This window comes from Tinamus guttatus, unplaced genomic scaffold, assembly GCF_059628265.1.
Source record: "Tinamus guttatus ecotype Peru unplaced genomic scaffold, ASM5962826v1 Tinamus_guttatus_pri_ptg000386l, whole genome shotgun sequence".
NCBI classification, from domain to species: Eukaryota; Metazoa; Chordata; class Aves; order Tinamiformes; family Tinamidae; genus Tinamus; species Tinamus guttatus.
The window spans coordinates 495,001-507,315 of NW_028288920.1; the positions used below are offsets into that span (position 1 = coordinate 495,001).

The window sequence follows — 12,315 nt, forward strand, 5'->3', positions numbered from 1 at the left end:
ACTTTTATATGTGTATTCTTGTTTTTATAAGGTGCTACATGTACACTTTCCACGTGCTTTTTTTATGCCTCTTTCTGTTTCGCATGTGGTTACATTTATAGATTTGTGTTTTTGTTTTTATAAGCTATGCATGCGCTTTGCGCACAGTTATATTTTCATGCCTCCGTTTCTGTTTCGTTATGGTTGCTTTCATGCATTTGTGTTTTTATGAGCTACGCATGCACTTTGCACACAGGTTTATTTTCGTGCCCCCGTTTCTGCCCCGTGGGGCTGGGGTCGAGGATGTCCCCAGTGTCACCTGAGCGAGTAGCGGGGAGCCAAGTGCCAGCGTGGAGGGGGTGGCCGGCAGGATGCGGAGCGGGGAGAAGGGTTAGGAGCGTCCGCTTTGGAAGAGCTGGAGCTGCTTTACCAGGAAATCCTGTGGGTTTATCCCTAGGGAAACCAGGCGGCCCTTTTCATCGGCCTGAGCTCTGAGACGGAAGATGTGAGGGGGTTGCAAACGTGTTCCCCTTCCCCTGGGGAAAAGCAGAAGTTCCCCTTCCGCAGCCGACGTCCCTGGGGTTTAAGTGGGCAGCCAAAGCTCGGGGCAGCGGCGTGAGGTCGCTCCAAGGAGCGTCGCGTCGGGCACCGGGACAATTTTCCAGCCGGGAAGTGGCAGGAGAGTCGCTGCGAGGGGAGTTAAAGCCGTGCTGGCTGCTGCCCCTCAGCTGTTTGTTTGCAGGAGTGTTTGCAGGCCACGCTCACGGACTGATCACGTGCTGGATGCTGCTCAAAAAGCGCAGCAGAAAGCGGTTCCCCGTGCGGCTCCTCCTCTTCCTCCGCTTTTCCGTCAACCTGTGGGAATCTGGCGGGCTGCTTGACTTGAAATTGTTCTGAATAAGCCACTAAATAAGTCACCGGTCTGTCTTGTCTCTCCAGATCTCAAGATGACTTCCATGTTGACCTGCATCTTCAGGAACCTCCCTGCTTCCTCAGCATGGGCTGCCGGGATCTGTAAGTATCTTTACACTCATGAAAGGCTTGAATTGATGGGCTGTAAAGGTCTGTTTAAGCATTACATTTGCAAGGGACAGTTTTGCCTGAATCTGTCTGTTTGTCTGTTGTTCTTAACAACTAATTCTGTCATTGACATATTTGTTGTTTCTTTTGTCTTCCAATGTGGAAGGAATCTCATGTTAACTGATAGTGTATGCTATATTTTTTTAATGAATACAGTAAGTTTGAAAAAAAAAAAGCTTGCAGATATTTAGGTGCCCTTGTAGTACCAGAATATATATTTTTAACATTTCTTACAAAAAAAACTAGAAGCATTTTTGTAATTTATAACCTGACAAACCCTACTTTTTTGGTTCTTGTTTTCCAGCTGCAAGATCACTCAGCTGCTCTTCACAGTTACAAGCAGCAGGTAAAGTGAAACCCTCAGGAGTCCCCGTGGGTTTGTGTTAGAGCCTATTTTTGAAGCTGCCTTCCTTTTCTGGAGACTCCTACGTGGATCCCAGAAACACGAGGCTTCATTAATTCCAGAGTGCCTTCCTAAAGTGGCAAGCTAGAGGAAAAACAGTGTTTCCAGCCCTCTAAACATGCGAGTCCCCCTGGCCCCCAACAACTGCCTGCGCTGGGGCTTGTGCCACAGTGTCACCCGAGGGAGCACTATTGCTAGGAGCAGAGAAGCCAGGAGAGGGGATTGTCAATGCTCTGGTTGTGACCAGGCCTCTTGCCTGGGGCTGCCCTGCCCGGCGGAGGTTCGTGGAATTAGCTCTGAGCTCCTGGAAGAGCCATAGGAGGCTCAGGCAGAGCAGCCCAGCGCACACAAGCACGGTGGTCGTTAGATGTGACCGTTTCGAAGACGTTTGGGAAGCGGGACCCGTTCTGGTGAGGGGACTGATGCTTTGAGCCACCTGGCTAGTGGAAATGGTTCTTGGAGAGCAGCTTGTTGCCTTAGCTCTGCCTGGAGAGCCTCCTCTATAACCATGGGACAGGGCTGCAGGTTCCCACTCCCGCTTCCCCTTGCTGGAGCGCCGTGTTTAGAGGATTCCCTCTGTTCCTACAGGCCGTTTCCTTTTCTGGCTTGCAAAGGCAGCTGCCTCGTGCTGCTGTGTACACTGTTAAGAGCTGCAAGCCTGGCTGCATTAGGAAATTCTCCTTGAGCTCCTTGCTAATCGCCTCTCCAGAACAGCTCTGACCTGGTAAAGGATGCTGCTTCCTGACTTGCTTTGTCTCGACCCTGAGATATTCCCACACACTTGGAAGAAGTAGCAAGTTACCCACAACAGCTCTGCCTTTTTTTCCCCCATTGCTTTCCTGTAGTAATGAAAGTTGACTCGTTGACTGTGTTTTATTTACCGTGTCTTATCTCATCTTTGCTGGGCAATAAGAGCACATACGTGAGCAGTTGTGGCAGGTGCTGCTGTTTGCAGTCCTTGCTGCTTCCCAAGTGACAGACTTTGGGGTTTTATTCTGTTCTCAGGGCTTTGAATTTGTTCTGCCTCATTTACAACCTCAGTCAATCAGCATTTTTAGAGGTATCTTCTGCAGCATTTTTGTCAGTGCTGTTGGAAATTGAAAATTATATGCCTTTGTTCTCAGCTGTGTCCTTGCCTCAGTATAGCTATAGATCAATCTGCTCAATCACCCTCAGTCTCCTACCTACTCTGTTCTTCACTTTTACACCAAAGGGGATTCTTTCTCAAGTTTTCTAGTTGCTTTATCAGGATCTTGCTTTAAGCCTGCTCAGATTAGTATTAATAATGACTTAATCTTCTCCATACAGTCCAGCCCAAGAGTAAGAAGACCTTAGCCAAAACTGGCGTGAAGAACATTGTCATGGTGGATGGCGTCCGTATTCCATTTCTGCAGTCTGGCACCTCGTGAGTATAAAATAATAAAAAATACATAAAGATTAGTTAAAAGTAGATTGGTAGTTAAGATTGGTCCGTCGTAGAATCCCTCAAAACGCTGGGTAGGGTTTGCTCAGTTGGTCTCAGGTTACTTTTGTGCAAAACAATGCTCATAACCTCAGGTATGAAGTATTTGCTTACAAAAGCACCGTTCAGAGCAGTTCTGGTGTCTCAGCAGGCCTGTGATGCTGACGTACACTCAGTGGGCTCTGACACCTTCATTGGTTTCTGACACTTAAGTTTCTGCTTCTCTTCTTAAACTTCCAGGTATATGGATCTTATGCCACATGACTTAGCCAGAGGAGCGTTGCAGTAAGTAAACTGAGTGCTAAATTGTCTCCTGCTGCACTCCTGGGCTCCTGGTGTTGGGACAGTGGCTTCAGCAAAGCTGAGAGGTCTAGTTTTGTTGCTGAACAAAACTAATTTTGCACTTCATTATGCAGGGCCTGCCCCAGGCAAATAAAACTAAAACTCATTTTGCAAGGCATGAAACACTCCTGAATCCCACCAGCCTTAGTCAGTGCCCACAGTGGGGTTTGCTGTTTGTTAGCAGAGTTGCCAAGACGTTCTGGCAAATTGTGCAATCTGTTTCCTAATGTGAAGACTTACCTGCTCATTTTCTTTATATTTTTATGAGACTCAGCATGTTCCTACACTAAAAGTAATTGGGTTTTATTACCCCTAAGTCCTTATTCTCTTAATTTTGATGGCAGAATGTTCCAAATTAGGGACTTCTACGGGAGAAGCAGAGTAACTGCTTTCATGAAACTATGTAGTCCTTTATATAGTGATAGTATTTGCAGTCTGTAGGCAGTTTAACCTTTCATTAAGTCTATATGCCTGCGAGATCTCCCGTGAGTGAGGGGTACAACATGTAGCTCTGCTGTTGCCCTGTTCTCCAGCCCCGCTGCTGGAAGGTGGATATTCGAGGGCTATGAGAAGCTTCTTGCCTGCGTGGTGCCAATTCTGTGGGTTTCTCTCTGCTCCTCAGGGGGCTGCTGAACCGGACCAATGTCCCGAAGGATGCTGTGGATCACATCGTTTACGGCACCGTTATCCAGGAAGTGAAAACCAGCAATGTTGCCCGGGAGGTGGGTTGTGTGCAGCATTTCTCCTGGCAGCCTGATTTAAGCAGCTAGCATCAGAATAATAAACCCCACGAACGAGAATCTATTTTTTTCCAGTTCATTTAAGCATGGTTTAGGAATATAGACTAGTTGCACAGTATCACCCATAAAATAACCGTGTGGGACTCTGCCTCATGTTGAAATCTCCCATAGATAAAGTTTATTTTGATGCTGCGAAGCCTCTGCTTGGTCCTTTCCTGAAAGGAGAGCTTTTGTTAATGATTGTTGATCGCTCAGCTCTAACTGCCAGGTGGACTCGAACGCTGGCCCACCATACGTACCTGATGAGATCAGAGCACGCTGCGATACGTTGCATTATTATGGTATCTATTTATTTTAGGTGGCTGGTCAGATACAGCCTTTGAAGGATTTGAAAAGTAGTTTGGTTGACCTTTCTTCTGGCAGGCAAAAAAAGCCTGCACAGTTCATATCTCATACAAAGCAAGAACCTGGGCCACTAACGTAATGTTGTGGAGCTGGCATGTGATTTTTTCTGTAATCTGGAGCCTCCTGACGCTGCTTGCAGCCACCCAAGGGCGTTACGTAACGGTGCTGGAAAGACTGACGAGACCATCCAGCATCTGCAGCTCCATGGGCAGCTTTAACCTTGTGTCTGCTAGTGCTTGCTTTGGTCACGTACCCGTCAGGTGAGGCTGGTGGTGTAATTTTAACTCGGTGACAACTGTTGAACTTTAAACTAGTTGGCCACGTCCCAGCTAGGCGAGGTCCTGGTGCAGGCAGCTCCCTGTGATGGGAGCCTCCGTGCTCCAAGTGGGCCAAAGGACAAGCTGCTTTCTGGCAAGCTTGAACTTGAACTTCAGGGAGGGTTTTCTGTTGTGTTCAGGGCAAGGCACGGTGCCTCCTACTCAGAGGTCTGTCTGAATAATTCTTTTCATGTGCTGCCTTCACAAATAAGGGGGAGCAAGGATAATGTTGCGTGTTTGTAAGCCCTTTTTTTTTGAATTGTGAGGTGTGTGATTAATTTATCCCTTTGCTGTTGGAGCAGGGAGGCTGATGGTTGCTCCCATGACCTCACTGAGAGCCTGGACAGCTGCCTCCTCCTGCTTCCAGCTGGGGAGGGAGGGAATAGCTGATCCCATGGTTGCTTGGGTGGAAACTCGATGCACTCGTTTTCAGCTGGGTCTGCAGATGCGTCACTGACCACAAGGCAGCTCCAGCCCCGTGGAGGCCAGCGTTTGACAGTTTGTTTCTTGCTCGCAGGCAGCCTTGGGAGCTGGTTTCTCTGACAGAACGCCGGCCCACACAGTCACCATGGCCTGCATTTCCTCAAACCAGGCTATGACTACAGGTATGCTGACAGGAAGAACAGGTTCTGAAAACCTAAGCATCTGAGGCCAGTTCTGGTAGGGTAGGGGAAGGTTTTTGAATCAACAAAATGTGATACAAATGGAGTATCTGCTCTAGGCCTGCCAGGAGCCTGACACCATTTGTATTCAGCTGTAGTTTCTGCTCAGAGTCTGTGTTAGCCTGAGAGGTAAAGACTCGAGCTTGATAAGGCAGTTACTGCCTTTCAGGAAGGCCGCTGTCATATTTGGTTTAGCCTAAAAAGAGCAAAAAATATGTGACTCGGTTATTATCCTGAATCACTAAGGAGAGTGTTCTCCCAACTGCCGTGTGTCACAGAGCAGTGGAAGTTGCAGAGCTAGTGTGAGTCAGAAAGCTCATGTTGAAGCTCTCCGTCTCTGTCTGTTATTGTATAACTTGGCCAAGGCTGGAGAGGGAAATCGAATGTAGTAACATCCAGGGACACCTGCTGATAGGGGTGTGATAAGTGTTCCTTGTCCCGCAGTTCTCATGGGAAACTGTCCTGTTCTGTAGGTGTGGGGCTGATTGCGGCCGGCCAGTGCGACGTCGTCGTCGCCGGGGGCGTGGAGCTGATGTCGGATGTTCCCATTCGTCACAACAGGAAGATGAGGAAGACTATGCTCACGCTTAACAAGGCCAAGACGTTGGGCCAGAAGCTCGCTCTGCTTTCCAAAATTCGCCCTGACTACTTTGCTCCTGATGTAATTTTTTTTCACTCTCTTGCATATTTGAGCTAGTCTATTTTATAAGCAGGTGTAACACTCACTGGAGAGCTTGAGAGGATTTCCAAAGGGGTGAGCTGGCAGTGCCCTTGCTCATGTGGCCCAGGACACCATTGACCTTCTTGGCCACAGAAGCACATTGCTGACACGGTCCCCATGTTGTCCACCAGGACGCCACGGAGCAGAGCTGCTCCCCAGCAGGTCGTCCCCCAGCCTGGACTGGTGCAGGGGTTATTCCTGCTCTTGCCTTGCTGATCCTCTTGAGGTTCTTCCCTGCGCAGCTCTCCAGCCTCTCCGGGCGCTCCTGGATAGCAGCAGAGCCCTCTGTATCAGCCTCAGCTCCCAGTCTTGTATTATCACTCGACAGTGGCAGCTCCCCATTTGTTTAAGTGGACTCTGATATTTGTGCAGCTCTAACCGTAACGGTGCTCTGTTTAATGGAAGGCCACCCCTGATAATTTAGAGCTTATCCAGGCCTGAACTTTAATCGTGTTTCGTAACTGCTGCAGGGCTTCTCTGCTGACTTGGCTTCTCTCCGTAGCTGCCGCTCGTGGCAGAGTTCTCCACCAGCGAGACCATGGGGCACTCTGCCGACCGCCTGGCCGCTGCCTTTTCCGTGTCCCGTTTGGAGCAGGACGAGTACGCCCTCCGCTCGCACACGCTGGCCAAGAAAGCCCAGGAGGAAGGCTTGCTGCAAGACGTGGTAGCCTTCAAAGTGCCAGGTAAAGCTGCACCAGGTTCACAGCTGTGGGAGTTCACTGAGTCCTGGAACAGCTGAGGTTGGAAGGGACCTCTAGGGATCATCCAGTGCAATTCCCTGCTCCAGCAGGGACACCCAGAGCACGGGACACAGGGGGCATCCAGGCGGGTTGGACATCTCCAGAGAAGGAGCCTCCACAGCCTCTCTGGGCAGCCTGTGCCAGGGCTCGGGCACCCTCACACCAAGGAAGTTCTTCCTCACATGGACATGGAGCTGCCTGGGGTTCAACTTGTACCCGTTACCCCTTGTCCTGTCACTGGCCACCACCGAGCAGAGCCTGGCCCCATCCTCCCTACATTCTCCCCTCAGCTACTTGTCCATGTTGCTCACATCCCTCTCAGCCTTCTCTTCTCCAGGCTCAACAGGCCCCGCTCGCTCACTCTTTCCTCACACGACGGCTGCTCCAGTCCCTCCATCACCTTCGTGGCCCTGCGCTGGCCCCTCTCTAGCAGCTCCACGTCCAAGCAGTTCCACACAGGTCCCACTTCCGTGCTCCCTGCTTATTTAAAAAGGGGGAAGAAGGACTGTGCTCAGATTCATAGTTTTCTGTGCATCTCAGTTAGAGGTTTTAACAGCTCGTTTTTATGCAGTCCCTGAAAAAGTACTGTTATAAACTGTTCTTGCGTGGCTGAATTCTGTAGTATTTATATCCACTCCTTGCTAATGTGATGCCACAGCAAGGAAAATGAGAACTATTTGACAAGAGAACCAATTTTTATGACCCAGACTTAATAGCAAATGGGAAGCCCAATGAAACCCCGTTTTGATAAATCAGGTGCTCTTTAGGAGCCCCTGAAATGTGATTCACTCGGAAGACATCAGTCCACCAGGCATCATGGTCATTGCTCTAATGTGCAACAGCCTGGGGACAAATTTTAAACTGCCCCTTCTGTGGATTGATTTGCACCCTCATCCTGCAGTCTGCCAAAGGGAGGGCTTTGGTTTCCTAAAGAGACCTACAGATCTATAGATCCCAAAGAGACCTATAGTCTTCAAGTTAGAATTAGTGCTTTTTGTAAACTGTCTTTTTCATGTCCAGTTATACTGACTGGCTTAAATACATTTGTTTCCTTGTGGTGGTCTGACTTCCTCAAAATTTGTGATACAATTATGTGCTGATTTAAAAACAGTTCTTCTGCTTTTAATCTAAATAACCTAAATTTATCTCTAATTTATATTCTACATTTAAATTATTTTATCAACCGTGTTTTTTTTCCCAGGTGGTAACTTTCTCCTGTGTAAACAGACTTGACCAGCTAATAGCTTGGTCTCTAAAGAGAAAGTAATGTGGCTTCATTTTTTTTCCCAAGTATTAATTTTTAGCCACATTAGAATTATTCTGTTACCATTAATGGATTTTCCCTTTTTTTTATCTTCCCACTTGTCATATAAAGCAGAGTTTTCAGTTTTTTTTTTTTTTTTTTTCTGGAATTCTGAAGTGCAAATTTGTGTATGTTGCTGACTTTCTTTATATATATATTTTTTCCACCAACAGGCAAAGAGACAGTAACCAAAGATAATGGAATCCGTCCTTCCTCCATGGAGCAGATGGCCAAGCTGAAGCCGGCTTTTATCAAGCCCTACGGAACAGTCACAGCTGCCAACTCGTCCTTCCTGGTAACGCACGTTCCCATCACCCTCATGGCTACAGGGGAAAACTCTTTTCCCCTCTGCTTTGCCTGGGTACCTGGATTAAAATGGTGTGATCTGAATGAACTGGCTTTTTCCTGATATCACCCATTTCTGAGACCTTGCCAGGGTGGCTTTGAACTGCATTATAGCCTAGTGAGTTTGGGTGCTGGGGGAAAAGGCAGTCTCACGCTCTGTAATAACCACTCCGAACGACTAATGCTGGGGCTCTCAGCAGCAATTACACTGATTCTTTGGGGTTTGTGGAGGCTCTAGAGAGCCTGGTGGTGGCCTTGGTGGTGTCAGGAGCTGCGCAGTCCCTGTCATTGTGTGGTGCAGCAGATCTGTAGGTCGGCTTTGGGATGTCAGCCAGTGTTAAGTGCCCATGAGCCAGGGATATCATGTTCATTTTTGCCATGTGGTGACCCCATGACTTGTGTCATCCGAGAATTATACTCCAGTTCTGGAATGGGGCTGCGAGAGCAGGTGAGTGGTTGGGAAAACCAGCTTGTCTGCAGCGCTGACAGGGCAGTTGGCACCTCTGTTTGAAATTAGGGAAAATTGCGGTATTTGGGCGATAGATGCTTCAGCAGCATGTTTGCTATTATTCACAGATCCACCTTCTTAGTCCTGGAGCCTTACTTTGGGCCCATACCATAAGGCATCTGCATGTCCCAGGAGATAAATAATTCCTTGTGAAATTGTCCTTTTGTGTGAGGCTTGTGCCTGCTTATAGCTCTTTGGGAAGCAGTTTTTTGAATGATGCAACAGCAGAGTCTGCTCTGAACGTGCTTGGGTGCCACGGCAAAGCCTGGACACAGCCTGTGTTTGGGACCCTGTTTCAGCAGCTGCTCTGCAGCAGGGACATTGGGCTCGTTCTGTGCTTGCTGGGGTTGCTCTTGGGGCCTGGCCTCACTGGGGTGCTTGTGTGCCCGTTCCAGACAGATGGTGCTTCGGCCATCCTGCTCATGTCCGAGGAGAAGGCTCTGGCCATGGGATACAAGCCAAAGGCCTACCTCAGGTAAAAGGAGGGCTCTGCATGGCCTCTGGAATCTGCTCTTGCTTCCTCTCCTCTTCTGTTACTAATAGTGTTTCTCCTGTGCAGGGACTTTGTTTATGTGTCCCAAGATCCAAAGGACCAGCTGCTCCTCGGGTAGGTGACGATAAGGAAGAGCATCCCCTAGCAGAATATTCTCCCAGCACAAGGGCCTGGCCTCACCACAGCGTTGGCTCGTTGTGAAGTCACTGATTAAAACACTGCATCTCTTCGGGTCCCCTTGGGGTGCGAGATGTGACTCAGTCTGGGGAGGTGGCCGATAGGAGAGAGCAGAGAGAGTCATCTTTGTGTTGAGGGGCATCTCAGCGTGTCGATGCTCCTGGTGGTTCCCTGGGGTTGTGTTTGGGTGGGAGGGGAGCAGGCTGAGAACGCGGCTCGCGGTGGGAAGGGGGATGTGAGCAGCACGATCCTGTTGGACCTCGGCTCTTAACTCTCATGCAGCCCGACGTATGCGACCTCCAAACTGCTGGAGAGGACTGGCCTGACCATGGCTGACATTGATGCGTTTGAATTCCACGAAGCCTTTGCTGTAAGTCACTCGGGAACACTAAGGGCATCTCTAGCTGTAAAATCCCACTGTGCCTGACTGACCCCTTCACTAAGTGTGGAACTGCACGTAGGCACAAATGGGAATTGTATGCAGTGCTTACATCAGGGTATTTTAAATGTATGACTGACATTTCATACATGATCATCATCTGTGCTGAAGATGGTTTATGTTGCTGGCAGTCACCAGGTGAGCACAGATGCTTCTAAAATAGCCTGAAAAGTCTTGCTTCACCAAGACCCTGGTATGGGAAAACAAAACAGAATCACTTCTCTGAGTGATCTGCTAGCTGGTATTAGTATGGTGAGATGGCATGCTAACTGGGCAGGGTATTTCTCAAGCTAGAATTGAGCTACAATTGGGGCGATCCTGTAAAATACTTCTCTGCAGTTGGATGTGTTTGTTTTTTGGCTATAGCTAATCTCAGGATGTCTCTTAGCATTGCTAGCACTGGCTGTTGGCTTTCCCTCAAGTCTGCCCTTAGCCCTGTTCAAGTTGTCCCTTTTTTCCCTTCTAGGGACAAATTCTGGCCAACCTGAAAGCTCTGGATTCAGACTGGTTTGCACAAAACTACATAGGCAAGAAGTCGAAGGTAAGGACCCAAGTGGGAAGCTTTTACCTTTAGTGCCATTCCCGTTCGCGTGGCAGCAGGATGGCCGGGCTGCAGGGCAGGGCTCCCCTGCTGCTCAGGAAGAACCTTCCTGAACTTCGGGATAACAAATCCCAGTACAAGCAGCTTCTTGGGGAACGGCAGCTTTCCTCTTGGCAGCAGGAGGTGGAATGGAGCCATGATAGTAATAGCTGGGGAGGAGAGAATTCCAAGCGATGGGAGAATCTCTGTCCTTCTGCCTCCTTTCTGGCAGCTCGGGGTGGACCTGCCTGCACTGAGGTCTCGTGCACGCCGAGGAGCCCAGGGCCCCTGCAGCCCGGTGACACCCGTGTGCTGTCCCTCCGGCAGGTTGGAGCCCCGTCTCTGGATAAGTTCAACAACTGGGGGGGCTCCCTGTCCCTGGGACACCCCTTCGCTGCCACCGGCTGCCGCCTGGTCATCACGGCCGCTCACAGGCTCAAGAAGGAGGGTGGCCAGTACTGCCTGGTGGCTGCGTGCGCTGCAGGAGGGCAGGTAACGCTCCCGGGATCGCCCCTTGCCCCTCTCCTGTCCGTGCACGGAGCCATCCCGTTTTCCTGACCGTTCCTCTCTTCGTTTCAGGGCCACGCGATGATAGTGGAGCATTACCCTCAGTAATGAGACTTTGCTGAACAGATACCCACGCGTCCCGTGCCTGGCAATGCCATTTCAATGCACTAATGAGAACACGTACAATCCTTCCGAGGATTTTGGGTGGCCTTTGTAAATATCTCCTAGCTACTTTAACAATTTTCAACAATTAATACACACATGTGGTTTTTAGTCTAGGATCCTTATAACCAAACAGATTTCTACTGTAAATCTTCCATAAGTCAGATTTTTTTTTTTTTTGGGGGGGCGAAGGAGGGACACGGAGGAAACATGATTCCAAAAACTGTGTACAAAGAGTTACCTTGGGAGTTAGGAGAGCTGTAAAGTGCTGAATGTCACGTGCCCTGGTGGAGAGTAACGCTGGTTTTCAGGAGCAGGTCCAAACTGAAGTGCCTGGCCTGGTTTGTAAAGAGGAGCCGTGCTGCAGGGTGAGAAACGGCGTTGGAATTAACAAACTGCCTCTAGTGAAATGAGTATTGCTGATGTTAGCCGCAGTGCAGCTACAATAAAGCAGAAAACGTGTAAAGTTTGAGTTTTTTTCCTTCCACCTTTCTTTTCTCCTTGCCTGCAAAATATGGACTTTTCCTGTGCGCTTCCAGGTGCTGCCAGGTCTCTGCTTTCTGATCTCAAAAAGGGGCTTAGCTGAAGAACTGCCCAGAATTCATCTTCTAGAGCCTCAATAAATCACCGGGATTGCACGTGCTTCTCCGAGTGGTGATTTTTGGTAGTTCCTGCTTCTCTGCCCCCCGAGCTGCCCTTTCCTGCGTCTCGCACTGTGCAGGTGCAGAAATGCGCAGCGTAACCCGAACCACTTTGCTGACAAACTGGAGCCTTGGCCTCTTGCTCAGCATTCACGGTTATTTTCCTCAAAAATCAGCACCAACAGCCACGTTTTAGGAAAGCAAAGGAGGTGGGTGGCATCTGGCCGAGCAAGCAGAGCTGCTTCCACCCAGCGCTCCTGGTTATGGGTGTCGAGGGCAGGAGAAGCCTCCTCCTTGGAGGGAGAGGGA

The 12,315-nt window shown here is 49.3% G+C and overlaps 1 protein-coding gene across 1 annotated transcript; it reads left to right on the forward strand.

The window, feature by feature from the left end:
- The first annotated feature begins 916 nt into the window (after positions 1 to 916).
- HADHB (hydroxyacyl-CoA dehydrogenase trifunctional multienzyme complex subunit beta) lies at positions 917 to 11,430 on the forward strand. Its single transcript, XM_088530735.1, has 15 exons — positions 917 to 993; positions 1,364 to 1,405; positions 2,771 to 2,867; positions 3,165 to 3,209; positions 3,889 to 3,988; positions 5,246 to 5,333; positions 5,864 to 6,051; positions 6,614 to 6,794; positions 8,328 to 8,449; positions 9,403 to 9,482; positions 9,567 to 9,614; positions 9,960 to 10,047; positions 10,583 to 10,657; positions 11,024 to 11,188; positions 11,276 to 11,430. Exons 1-15 carry the CDS (start codon positions 927 to 929, stop codon positions 11,309 to 11,311), a joined length of 1,422 nt encoding a protein of 473 aa, XP_088386861.1. The 5' UTR covers positions 917 to 926; the 3' UTR covers positions 11,312 to 11,430.
- Positions 11,431 to 12,315: the final 885 nt, after the last annotated feature.